The sequence below is a fragment of the Scyliorhinus canicula genome, chromosome 17 (genome assembly GCF_902713615.1).
Source record: "Scyliorhinus canicula chromosome 17, sScyCan1.1, whole genome shotgun sequence".
NCBI classification, from domain to species: Eukaryota; Metazoa; Chordata; class Chondrichthyes; order Carcharhiniformes; family Scyliorhinidae; genus Scyliorhinus; species Scyliorhinus canicula.
In genome coordinates, this window is record NC_052162.1 from 27,879,572 (window position 1) to 27,893,206 (window position 13,635).

The 13,635-nt window shown below is 47.0% G+C and overlaps 1 protein-coding gene across 2 annotated transcripts in view; it reads right to left on the reverse strand.

Moving 5' to 3' along the window:
* LOC119952399 (AMME syndrome candidate gene 1 protein homolog) overlaps window positions 1–13,635 on the reverse strand; it is a 270,285-nt gene that overhangs the window by 65,084 nt on the left and 191,566 nt on the right. The window contains exon 3 of one of the 2 annotated variants that reach the window (XM_038776117.1): window positions 8,552–8,662. The exons of the other annotated variant lie outside the window; for it this stretch is intronic. Coding sequence (XP_038632045.1) covers window positions 8,552–8,662 — 111 coding nt within the window. The remainder of the gene's footprint in view (window positions 1–8,551; window positions 8,663–13,635) is intronic. 2 annotated transcript variants of the gene reach the window in all.

The window sequence follows — 13,635 nt, forward strand, 5'->3', positions numbered from 1 at the left end:
CCCTTACTGGGGAGCAGGGGAAACCCCTCCACCTGCCGCCTAGCAAATGCCTTCACTTGTAAATATCTGAACATGTTTCCCGGGGGGAGCTCAAACTTCTCCTCCAGCCCTCCCAGGCTCGCAAACCTCCCCTCTATAAACAGGTCCTTCAGCTGCCGTATGCCCACCCTGTACCAGCTCTGAAATCCCCCGTCGATGTTCCCCGGGATGAATCTATAGTTCCCTCTTATTGGCGCCGCCAACAGACCTCCCATTTCCCCCCTATGTCGCCTCCACTGCCCCCATATCTTGAGGGTGGCCGCCACCACCGGGCTCGTGGTGTACCTCGTGGGGGGGAGCGGCCATGGTGCCGTTACTAGGGCCCCCAGGCTTGTGTTGCCACAGGACGCCCTCTCCATTCGTTTCCAAGCTGCCCCCTCCCCTTCCATCATCCACTTGCGCACCATTGACACATTTGCCGCCCAGTAGTACCCCAAGAGATTGGGCAGTGCCAGCCCTCCACTGTCCCTACTCCGCTCCAAAAAGACCCTCCTCACCCTTGGGGTGCCATGCGCCCACACGTAGCTCATGATGCTACTCGTCACCTTTTTGAAGAAGGCCCTAGGGAGGAAGATGGGCAAGCACTGAAATAAAAACAAGAACCTTGGGAGGACCGTCATTTTGATTGACTGCACCCTCCCCGCCAGCGACAACGGTACCATGTCCCACCTCTTAAATTCCTCCTCCATCTGTTCCACCAGCCTGGAAAAGTTCAACTTGTGGAGGGTCCCCCAGTTCCTTGCCACCTGCACCCCTAAGTACCTAAAGCTCTTTCCTGCTCGCTTGAAGGGGAGTCTCCCAATACCCTCTCCCTGGTCCCCCGGGTGTATCACAAAAACCTCGCTTTTGCCCAAATTTAGTTTGTACCCCGAAATGTCCCCAAACTCTGCTAATAGTTCCATTATCTCCGGCATTCCCCCTTCTGGGTCTGCCACGTACAGCAGTAGATCATCCGCATACAGCGATACTCGATGTTCCTCCCCTCGTCAGTCCTCTCCACCCCCCTGAACCCCTCAGTGCCATCGCCAACGGTTCAATCGCCAGTGCGAAAAGTAGGGGGGATAGGGGACATCCCTGCCTGGTCCCTCGGTGGAGCCCGAAATACTCCGACCTCCTCCCGTTTGTCACTACACTCGCCGTCGGGGCCGAGTAGAGCAACTTCACCCACTTAATAAACCCTTCCCCAAACCCAAACCGTTCCAACGTCTCCCACAGGTACTCCCACTCCACCCTATCGAATGCCTTCTCCGCGTCCAGCGCTACCACTATCTCAGCCTCCCCCTCCACTGCCGGCATCATAATTACATTCAGCAATCTCCGCACGTTCGTGTTGAGCTGCCGCCCCTTCACGAACCCCGTCTGGTCCTCATGGATTACCCCTGGCACACAATCCTCTATTCTAGCTGCCAGGATCTTTGCCAGCAACTTGGCATCCACGTTCAGAAGCGAGATAGGCCTGTAGGACCCACACTGCACGGGGTCTTTATCCCGCTTCAATATCAGGGAGATCAGAGCCTGCGACATTGTCGGGGGCAGAACCCCCCCCTCTCGCGCCTCATTAAAGGCTCGTACCAGTACCGGTCCCACCAAGTCCACATTTTTCTTATAGAATTCCACCGGGAACCCATCTGGCCCCGGCGCCTTCCCCGCTTGCATCTGACCTATTCCCTTGACTAGCTCCTCTAGCCCTATTGGCGCCCCCAGCCCTTCTACCAGCCCCTCCTGGACCCTTGGGAACCTCAATTTGTTTAGGAAGTCCTCCATTCCCCCTCTCCTCGTCGGCGGCTCAGACCGATACAACTCCTTGTAAAAATCCCTGAAGACCCCGTTCACTTCTTGCCCCTTCTGCACTACCTTCCCGCCCCTCTCCTTCACTCCCCCAATCTCCCTAGCCGCATCTCGTTTGCGAAGCTGGTGTGCCAGCATCCTGCTCGCCTTTTCCCCATACTCATAGACCGCGCCCTGTGCCCTTCTCCACTGCGTCTCTGCCTTCCTGGTGGTCAGCAGGTCGAACTTGACCTGCAGGCTGCGCCGTTCTCCCAGCAGCCCCTCCTCTGGTGCCTCCGCATATCTCCTATCCACTTCCAATAGCTCCCCCACCAGCCTCTCCCTCTCCTGCCTCTCCTTTCTTTCTCTGTGCGCCCTTATGGAGATCAGCTCTCCCCTGATCACTGCCTTCAGGGCCTCCCAGACCATCCCCACCTGCACCTCACCCGTGTCATTCAAGTCCAGATAGCTCTCAATGCTCTTCCGGACCCTTTTACACACCTCGTCGTCCGCTAACAGCCCCACATCCAGCCGCCACAGCGGGCGCTGGTCCCGCGCCTCCCCCATTTCCACATCCACCCAATGCGGTGCATGATCAGAGATCGCAATGGCCGAGTACTCAGCTTCCCGTACCCTCGGGATCAGCCCCCTGCTCAACACGAAGAAATCGATTCTGGAGTACACTCTATGGACGTGGGAGAAAAAGGAATACTCCCTCGCCCTCGGCCTACCAAACCTCCATGGGTCTACTCCTCCCATCTGCTCCATGTACCCCCTCAGCACTTCTGCCGCTGCCGGCCTCCTATTGGTCCTTGAGCTCGATCTGTCTAGCCCGGGGTCCAGCACTGTGTTAAAGTCCCCCCCCATGATCAAGCCCCCTGCCTCCAGTCCCGGAATGAGGCCCAATAGGCGCCTCATAAAACCCGCGTCATCCCAGTTCGGGGCATATACGTTGACCATCACCACTTTCTCCCCCTGCAGCTTACCCTTCACCATCACATACCTACCCTCCTTATCCGCCACCACCTCCTCCGCCACGAACGACACCCTCTTTCCCACCAGAATCGCCACCCCCCGGTTCTTTGCGTCCAATCCAGAGTGGAACACCTGTCCCACCCACCCCCTTCTCAGGCGAACCTGGTCCACTACCTTCAAATGGGTCTCCTGTAACATTGCTACATCAGCCTTCAGTCCCTTCAGGTGTGAGAATACCCTTGATCTCTTGACCGGCCCATTCAACCCCCTCACGTTCCAAGTGATCAGCCGGGTCGCGGGACGACCCGCCCCCTTCCCCTGCCGATTAGCCATGTCCTGTTCCCTGCTCGCCCCGGGTCGACCCTCCCCTTCTGACCCGCTCCCCATGGCGATGTCCCCCTCCCCCCACCTCTCCAGTCCTCCACTTCCCTTTTCTGGTCTTTTCAGCAGCAACCCGGTGTCCCTCCCTAACCCCCCTCCCCCCCCCCAGGCTAGGACCCCTCCTAGCCGCGATGTACCCTCCATCGTACTCCCGTAAGTCAGCTGGTTCACGCTGACCCGGCTGCTCCTGCCACACTCCGACTCCCCCCGGCTCGGGGGGGGGGCCTCCCCCCCCTTGCCACTCCTCCCTGGCCCCGCTCCAGCGCGGGAAAGGTCGCCATTGCTAGCCACGCCCCGCACTCCTCCCCTCCCCCCTCCTCTGCCCCGCGCGCGGGAAAACAGAGGAAAGCCCGCGCTTTCGCCCTGCCACACCCCACCCCACCATCTTCAGTTCCACCCCCGTCCCTGTCCATGCCTGTAAAAGAACCCCCCCTAGGGGCCCATATCCCCGATCTGCTCTCCCCCCCGTCCCACCTCCCCAACTTAACATTATAAATAACAGATAAATAACAAATAACAATGTACTTAACAGTCGCCCTCTACCAAACAACATAAATAACCATAAATAACCATGAATAACCACAATAACAATAACTAAGGGAAGTTGGCAAAGGGGGAAAAAACATCAGAAGAAAAACCACAGCAAGAGTTCAAAATCCAAACAAAGAATTCAGCTGAAAGTACCCGAGCGGCTACGGCCGCCAAGTATCCCCTGGGTCTAATTCGAGTCCAGTTTCTCTTCCTGTACAAAGGCCCACGCCTCCTCTGGGGACTCAAAATAGTGGTGTTGGTTCCTGTAGGTGACCCACAAGCGCGCTGGCTGCAGCATTCCGAACCTGATCCGTTTTGCATGCAGCACCGCCCCCGTCCGGTTGCACCGGGCCCGCCGCCCTGCCACCTCCGCGCTCCAGTCCTGGTAGACCCTCACCGTCGAATTCTCCCACTTGCTGCTCCTTTCCCTCTTGGCCCACTCCAGCACTCTCTCACGGTCGCTGAGTCGCTGGAACCGCACCAGCACCGCCCTCGGGGGCTCATTTGCTCTTGGCCTCCTAGCCATGACCCTGTAGGCCTCTTCCAGTTCCAGGGGCGAAGGGACGGCCCCTGCCCCCATCAGGGAGCTCAGCATTTCTGCTACATATCCCGGGAGGTCTGACCCCTCCAGGCCTTCTGCCAGGCCCAAGATCCTCAGGTTCTTCCGCCTCATTCGGGTATCCAGCTCCTCAAAACGGCTCTGCCATTTCAGGTGGAGTGCCTCGTGCACCTCTACCTTTCCCACGAGGACCGTGGCCTCCTCCTCCCTCACAGTCATCTCCTGTTGCAGCTCCCGAATCGACGCCTCTTGGGTCGCCTGGGCTCCCATCAGCCTGGTGGTCGTCGCATTCATTGACTCCAAGAGCTCCATTTTCAGCTCCGTAAAGAAGCGCAGGAGAGCGGCCTGCTGCTCCTCCGCCCATCCCCTCCATTCCTCGGGTGCACCACCGGCCGCCATTTTGGTCTTCTTCCCCCGCTTTTTTTTGGGAGCTGCTGTTGCTTTCCCCACCACCCCACCCCGGGCACCGACCATAAAGTTGGTCTGGTCCTCTTCAGGGAGCCTTCCCCCACCGGGATTTGTCCTTACAGCGCCGTTGGGGCCCTCCAATCGGCCCGAAAACACCTTTGTAGCAGGAGCAGCCAAACGTGCGACTTAGCTGGTCATAGCCGCAACCGGAAGTCCCTTCACAAGGTCTTTCATCTACTACTGATGGTAAAAAAGCAAAATATATTCCAGTAGTCATTTCACATAATTCTGCTCTACTGAAGCAAAATTGAAGTATGAAATACATCAGATATCCTAGCAAGTAGATTTTGTTCCACTGATATGGAATTGAATCTGATCATTCTGGAAGTCAGATAGAAAACTGAGTATGATATTGGTACTTTCAGCTCTAATGCTATTTGACTTCCATTCCAAAAATGGTAGTTGGCCATGGTTACCTAGCGATCTAAAACTCCAAGTATTGCCAAGGCAGTCTTCCCAGATGGACTTTTTTTTCCGGCTTACCACCAGCATGCAGCATGTAAAACGGAGGCAGCATTAGGTGTGTATAGACCTAGTTCAAACAGATACTGAAACATTTTTGTTTCATGATGTTACAAATGTCCCTATTTTACAATGACGTCTCTCTGTAACCTGTAACAAGGACCTCCCATTGACTTCCATTAATATATTAATTAATTTTACTTCTAATTGTTGTACAAGGGATATAATTGTGTAATAAACATTGGGAAAATTAGATGGAGTTGAGCAACGAACAAATAACCACGAGGTGATTTTTACAAATCATAGCATCTAAAAGTGCAGGAAGCTGCCATTCGGCCCATCCAAGTCTGCACCGGCTCTTGGAAAGGATACCCCACTTCAGCCCACACCTCCACCCTATCCCTGTAACCCAGCAATGCCAGCTAACCCAAGGACAATTTATCATGGCCAATCCACCTAACCTGCACATCATTGGATTGTGGGAAACTGGAGCAGACTCCGCACAGACAGTGATCCAAGCGGGAACCGAACCTGGGATCCTGGCGCTGTGAAGCCATAGTGCTAACCATTATGCAATTGTGCTGCCCCTGATATGCATTGCTGAAGAGCGTCTTTATTCTTTGACAAATATTATTTGCAATTTAGGGTCCAAAGTTCTATTACTATGCATATTCTTAGAACATAGAACATAGAACAGTACAGCACAGAACAGGCCCTTCGGCCCTCAATGTTGCGCCGAGCCATGATCACCCCACTCAAACCCACATATCCACCCTATACCCGTAACCCAACAACCCCCCCCTTAACCTTACTTTTATTAGGACACTACGGGCAATTTAGCATGGCCAATCCACTTAACCCGCACATCTTTGGACTGTTCTTGCATGAAGTTTTCTGGTATCTATGTAATGTGCATGGATTGAGCTCATTCAAGTTAATATTCTTTTCATTGAAATATCTGTTATTTATCAGGCTACAAAACTTGTACTAACAGAATAGTCAGAAGTTTTGTAAAAGTCTGAAATCTGGATCTTTGCATTCATTTTGCACTTTCATTATTTTTTCTCCTTTTTGCATTGTTCCTCTGCCTATCCATGCTCTATACAGTATAGCACTTCAGAAAAAATCAGCAGCTATTTACAAATGCTGCACTGTACAAGCCACCCTAACCCTAATACAACAACTTGGGAGTTACTGGGTTTGAAACAGAAAAAGAATGAAGAGAAGCACTGCTAATAAAAAGAAAAGAGAGAATCTCATGCGTCAGTCTGTTAACTTAAGACTTGGCAAGACAGACAAGGGAGCAAATTACTGTTAAAAACCACTAAGCTATCATAATTAAATAAATCTATGGGAACTTAACAGTAGATCAGAGACAGACAGGGTGGGGGAGGAGGAAACAGTGCATGGCTGTTCATATCTGGGCCAAAATTGAGTGCTCTCCAGTCTCTAGTACAAGTGAGCTACGCAAGCATCTCAAAAAAGGTTTATGCCATTAATAACTGATGGAAATATAAACAAAATAATTATGATTTTTTAATGAGAATGTCACAATTTAAAAGCGAGTTTTGAAAATTAAAAAAAAAAGAATTGACCCCATTTTGCAACTGTCAATTGTTAAAAATGTATTCTTTGAGGGCAGCACAGTGGATTAGCACCGCTGCCTCAGGGCGCCGAGGTCCCAGGTTCGATCCCAGCTCTGGGTCACTGTCCGTGTGAAGTTTGCACATTCTCCCCGTGTTTGCGTGGGTTTCGCCCCCACAACCCAAATAATGTGCAAGCTAGGTGGATTGGCCACGCTAAATTGCCCCTTAATTGGTAAAAATGAATTGGGTACTCAAAATTTATTTTTAAAAATGTATTCTTTGGATTTGGGTATCACTGGCAAGTCCAACATTTTTAGTGCCCATCCCTAGTTACTCTTGAGAATGTGGTGGCGGTTTCATCGATTATATCCTTTTCAGGGAAAACTTATAACAGCGGTGGCGGAAGGGTAGTCTCTCCCCACCTCCCGCCTCTACCCCCATCCAATTTAGATACTGCTATTTTGGGCTGCCAATGTATGCAGAATGAAAAAAATTACATTTGAACAATTATTTACAGTCGATAACTGGGCATTCAGTAGATTTCAGTAATCAATGCAAATGCTGTTCTTCCAATGCATCTACTTCAGATATTGATATTCAACTATAGTATTTAAAGATATAATTTATGCCATTGTGTTTCCTTTACTCGCCATTTAGCAACAGTTAGTCATGTACGTACAAAAAAATAGAGTCCCAGAGAAGATAGTTGTTTTGTGGTCAATTAACATATTTTAAGAATAAGCTATTTTAGCATTTGCGGTGAAGAGCAAATGCTCGAGATAGCAATAATTCTGATTTCCTCTAACTTCAAGGGAAGTAACATGGTGTTCCATTGACCAAGCAATAAAAGTAAATTTGCCACAGTTCCAGATGACTGTAGACTGCTTTACCCTTTGGTGGTGATTTAACCTGAAGATCACATCATCTCAGGCAAGGGGCAAGGTTGAAAAGCAGGGCTTTTCATGAATTACCTCAGCTGGTGCAGGAATTGAACAGCACTATTGGCCACAATCTGCATTACAAACCAGCTGTCCAGCCAACTGAGCTAAATCGGCCTCCCATTGACCAAGTACTGATTACAAAAGATTAACTCAATGGACAACGTGGAGAAATCAAATGAGCTTCTCCCGAGTGTGGACTTGAGCCTTCAATTTGCACAATGGCTAAATTCCTTGGAAACCTTGTTTGCACTTTGGTATTAAGCTCATCGGCATGAACCCAACCTGGCTCTGCTGCTATTTTTTAAAAATCAATTATTTTTCTTCCCCAAACTGAAACCATTAGGTAATGGTACATAGAGCACCCTCTGAATTGATTTAGCATTATTCTTTTTTTTTTTTTTAATTGCACAAAGTAGAGTAAATATGCTCTGATTATAGAACTGTGTAGACAGTATCTACTCAATTCAGCAACATAGCTTACTGTACTTGGCCTATTGGAGATTTCCAACTAAATGTGACAAACAGCACCTCAAGAACGAGGGGCATATAAAGTACCTCTTGTAAAACAGAAGTCTCCATACGCTTACCAAGTAGTTTTTAATGTTCAAAATGTAACAGCGGCATTGTTATTGCAAAACAATACTGGGTTAACTTAATTAAGTTTGTATACATTCCATTATTTAGACCACCTATTACACTGGTTATCAATTTAATTTCCTTTCTTGTAGACAGAAAAGAGATTCAAATAAATGTACCAGTGTGCATATCTTTGGGAGTAGCTGGCAAACAAGTGGTATAAGAGTAATGAAACAATAGAAGAAAACAAAGCCTCAAAAGCTCACCTGGTAAGAGTGTACTCCCTGAGTCCTGAATGTAGGTTCATGGCAGAAAAAGTACCTATGCACCCTCGCAGCCGTTTATCACGGCCAATCTTCCATGTCACAAATAATGGGCTGGAAAATAAATTAAGCACATAAGCACTAAGGTAATAAATGCTTTTTGCACAAATTTCATATCTTAACTAAAGTACATGCATGTTTTGCCCTAACCTAATAAAAATTTGAAGCATCGCAGATAATCTGAGTTTTCTCCTTTTAGTAAATTTGCAATTCACTTAAAATTCAAAACTCTACCACAAATACTATTTATAGTAAACATCTGCTACATTATGCTGCCATATATGAAGACGTTTTGCCAACAGATTCTGCCATCTGATCTTTAGGCCATGATTAACACCTTCTTAGTTTTTAATACCATCACTAACATTGCCTTGTTTTGTGTCCATGACAATTTTGTCAAATCGCTCCTGAATTTCCACCTATCCCTGACCAATTTTGCTCCACAGCTTCCACAATATAAAACCCCATCACATTCCTATCTCCCTTTAGCTCAGAGTCGTAATTTATAGATAGTAGGCTTAAAACGCTAACCTCAAAGTTCAACATTTCAGTTCAAAGTTTCCAGGTAAAAACATGATCCAATAATAGATATTAGCAGCTTATTTTCCACAAACCATTTAACACGTACCAATTTATGCTGGACAGTATGCAAGTCTTGGAAAGTGGCACAAATGAGCAAAAGGGAGAGACCCGGCAAGAGTTGAAAAATGGTGGATGAGACGACCCAGCAAGGCTTGAAAAATGGTGCACGAGACCTTACAAGGCTTGAAGAGCGGCTGGTCAAAGCTGTGGATCAATTTTATTCCGAAAATAAATTGTGAAGTCACAGGAAAACCAGTAAATGATCGACTGCCAAATATTTTGCTAGTTTACCTTTGAAATATTGTGTAAATTATTAGTAAGTGTAAGGCTCCATTAGTACTAAGGATTACTAATTATAAAATTCACTGGGACAGGTAGGATTTATTAACCAGAAATTAAAATAATTAACAACGGTGACAGGGAAGGTGATGTATTGAGACTGCAACACGTCTAAGCTGGCACGATGGCACAGTGGTTAGCACTGTTGCTTTACAATGCCAGGGTCCCAGGTTAGATTCCTGGCTTGGGTCACTGCCTGTGTGGAATCTGCACATTCTCCCCGTGATTGCGTAGGTTTCCACTGGGTGCTCTGGTGAATTGGACATTTGGAATTCTCCCTCCATGTCCTCGAGCAGGCGCCAGAGTGTAGCGCCTGGGGGATTTTTCATATTGACCTCATTGCCGTATTAGTGTAAGCCTACTGGTGAAAATACCAGAGAGACCCAAAGCAAACATGTTTGCAGCATGTCCTGCATTCTGAGGAGCTCTACCTTAGTCATCGAGCTCGAGGCCGAGCAACAGGCACTGCAATGCATCAGGGAAGGGAAATGTTACCTGAACACACTCCTGAGGATCGGATCTTCCGATTGGGTGGGTGGTCAGGGGGTATGGCTGTAAGCGAGGCAGGTATAGAATCACAACAGTAGAAGTTGCGGCGTCTCAGCTCTTACAATTATCCAACTTGTGGAGATGCAGGCATTGGACTGGGGTGAGCACAGTAAGTCTTACAACACCAGGTTAAAGTCCAAAATGTTTGTTTGAAACACTAGCTTTCGGAGATCCGAGGAAGGAGCAGTGTTCCGAAAGCTAGTGTTTGAAACAAACATGTTGGACTTTAACCTGGTGTTGTAAGACTTCTTACAATTACCCAACAGGTTTTGCATCTTGCATAAGTAGGCTGGTTTAGCACAGTGGGCTAAGACAGCTGGCTTGTAATGCAGAACAAGACCAGCAGCGCGGGTTCATTTCCCGTTCCAGCCTCCCCGAACAGGCGCCGGAATGTGGCGACTATGGCTTTTCACAGTAACTTCATTGAAGCCTTGTGACAATAAGTGATTATTATTATTATTAGGTAAGAATAGGAGCTGCAAGGTGGATGTGGATGAGCAAAATGGTACCATGATACAGAAAACTATTTTTGGAGGAGTCAATAGGAATGCCATGGCAGAAAATAACAGCAAGTCAGAGGGATAGGCACAGTTGCACCAAAGAGCAAGAGTCAAGAAGGTTTTGCTGCCTGCCCAGTGCCAGGATTTGGGACATTTGCTCAATGACTGGAGGGGAAATTGCAGTGGAGAGGGTTAAGTGATCACGGTCCTCGTCAGTACCAGCGACAACTGGAAAATAGGTTTTTGAGAGAGAGTATGAGCACCCAAATTAAAAGCAGAACTTCAAAGATAATTATCTCTGGATTATTAACAGAGCCGTAAACAAACTGGTGTAGAGTAAATAAGGTTAGAGGAGTTAAGCATGGCTCAAAGTCTGGTGTGGGAGAAATGGGTTTTGATTAATGGGGAACTAGGGAAAGTACTAGAAATGGCAGAACTAAAGACTGTTTCTAAAAGTCTGCAGATTTGTAACAAACCTGATGAATTGAGAGTGCAAATAGAAATAAATATGTATGATCTAACAGCCATTACAGAGACATGGCTGCAAGGTGACAATAGTTGGGACCTGAATATTCAAGGCTACAAGTCATTTTGGAAGGAAGATTAATGACAGGTTGGAATACTGGACAGAATATAAAAAATAGCAAATAATGACAGAATGAGGGAGAAATTGAGTGCAAGAGAAAACTAGAAACAGATAGCACAAGGTTCTGCAGGTACTGTATTAAAAAGGAATAAATGTTGCATTCACCCAGTGTCTGGGTGGGTTTCGCCCCCACAACCCAAAGATGTGCAGGTTAGGTGGATTGGCCACGCTAAATTGCCCTTTAATTGGAACAAAAAATAATTGGGTACTCTTTTTAAAAGGGAAAACGAGTGTAAAGTGAGCATCGGTCCTCCAGAGTCACAAGAATCAACAATGGACAATGAGGAAATGGCAGAAAACGGAACAGATATTTTGCATCGGTCCTCACTAGAGGATAAAAATAATATCCCAGCAATCATTGTGAATAAAGGGGTGAAAGAGGGTGGAGGTTTAATCAATTATGATCACCAAGGAAAGGACACTGAGAAAATTATTAGTGCTCAAAGGTGATGAAAGAGTGAGAGAGAGACAGAGTGAGAAAAAGGGAAATGGTGCTTGATTAATTTACAACAGTTCTTTGAGGAAGTACCAAGCAACATGGATAAAGGGGGACTGGTGGATGCAATTTCCAGAAGGCATTTGACAAGGTGCCACAAAGGTTAGTTTACAAAGCAAGTGCTCATTGGTTTGGGGGTAATATATTAGCCTGATAGATGATTGGTTGGCCAGCGGGAAACAGAATTGGCAAAAATGGGTCATTTTGGGATAGCGAGCAAAAGTGAAAGAATGGCGATATTTTTCCAAATCAGGATGGCGTATGGCTGAGAGGGGAACCTGAAGATAGCGATGTTCCCACGTATCTACTAACCTTGTCCTCTAGGTGGTAAATGTCACTGGCTTGAAAGATGCTGTCAAAGGAGCCTTGGCGAGTTGCAGCAGTGCATCTTGTAGATCGTACACACTGCTGCTAAGGTTTGTTGATGATGGGGGGGGGGGAGGTGAATCTTGAAGGTGGTGGATGGGGCATCAGGGTAGCTTTGTTCTGGATGGTGTCAAGCTTGTGCTGTTGGAACTACAGTCATTCATGCAAGTGAAGAGTACCATATTCTTCACACTTCTAACTTCTCTCTTTTAGATACTGGAAAGGCTTTGGGGAGGGGGAGTTACTTGGCACAGAATTCCCAGGCTTTGAACTGCTCTTAAAGCCACAGTATTGCTGGTACTGTAGTGGGGGACTTATCAATGGTAAAGCCAATAAATGTGATGGAGAGATGGCTAAATTCCCTCTTGTTAGAGATGGCCATTGCCTGATCATGATGGCCATGGTACTGAAGTGACAAGGAACATTCATGCCATGCATCAGCCCAATATTGTCAAATCCTTTTTGTACAGCATCAGTATACAAGGAGTTACAATTGGTGAACATTGTAATCATGACCAAACACTCACACTTTTGACCTTATGATGGAGGGAAGATCATTGATGAAGCAAGAGATTTATAATCTATATCAATGATTTGGATGAAGGGACCAAATGTATAATTGCTAAATTTGATGATGACCTGAGGATAGGTAGGAAAGCGAGTTGTGAAGAGTGCATAAGGAGTCTACAAAGGGAAATTGATCAGTTAAATGAGTCTGCAAAGAAATTGGCAGATATGGTCTATGATGTGGAAAAACTTGAACTTGTCCATTTTTCCAGAAAGAATAGAGAAGCAGCATATTATTTAAATGGAGAGATTGCAGAAGACTGAGGTACAGAAGGATCTGGGTATCCTAGTACATGAATCGCAAAAACTTGCAGATACAGCATGTGATTAAAAAGGCAAATCGGATGCTGTTTTTTACTGAAAAGAATGGAATATAAAACTAGGGATATTTTGTTACAGTTTTATAGGGCACTGGGAAGACCATATATGGAGCACAGTGTACAGTTTTGGTTTCCTTATTCAAGGAAGGACATTTTGTTAGCAGCCGTTCATGAAGATTCACAACTGATTCCTGGGGTGACACGTTTTCTTATGAACAAACATAGGATAGGTTGGGCCTGTATCCATTGGAGTTTAAAAGAGTCAGAGGTGATCTCATTGAAATATAAAAGACCCTGAGGGTACTTGACAGGGTAAATGCTGAAAGGATGTTTCCCTTGTGGGAGACCAGAACCAGGGGATGCAGTTTAAATATAAGGGGTCTCAAGAGATACGAGATATGTTTTGAGGAATATGGGTCTGTGCATCTCTGTTCCCCATAGAGTGATAGAGGTAGGGTTATTGAATCTTTTTTAATGCAAAAGATAGATAAACTCTTGACTGAGAAGGAAGTCAAATAGTACCGCAGTAAGTGGCATTGAGGCCACAATCAGATCAGCTGTGATACTACTGAATGGAGGAACAGGCTTGAGAGGCCAAATGGCTACTCCTGCTCCTAATTCGTATGTTGGCAAGTTACGAGAAAACGTATTCAACCTTCATT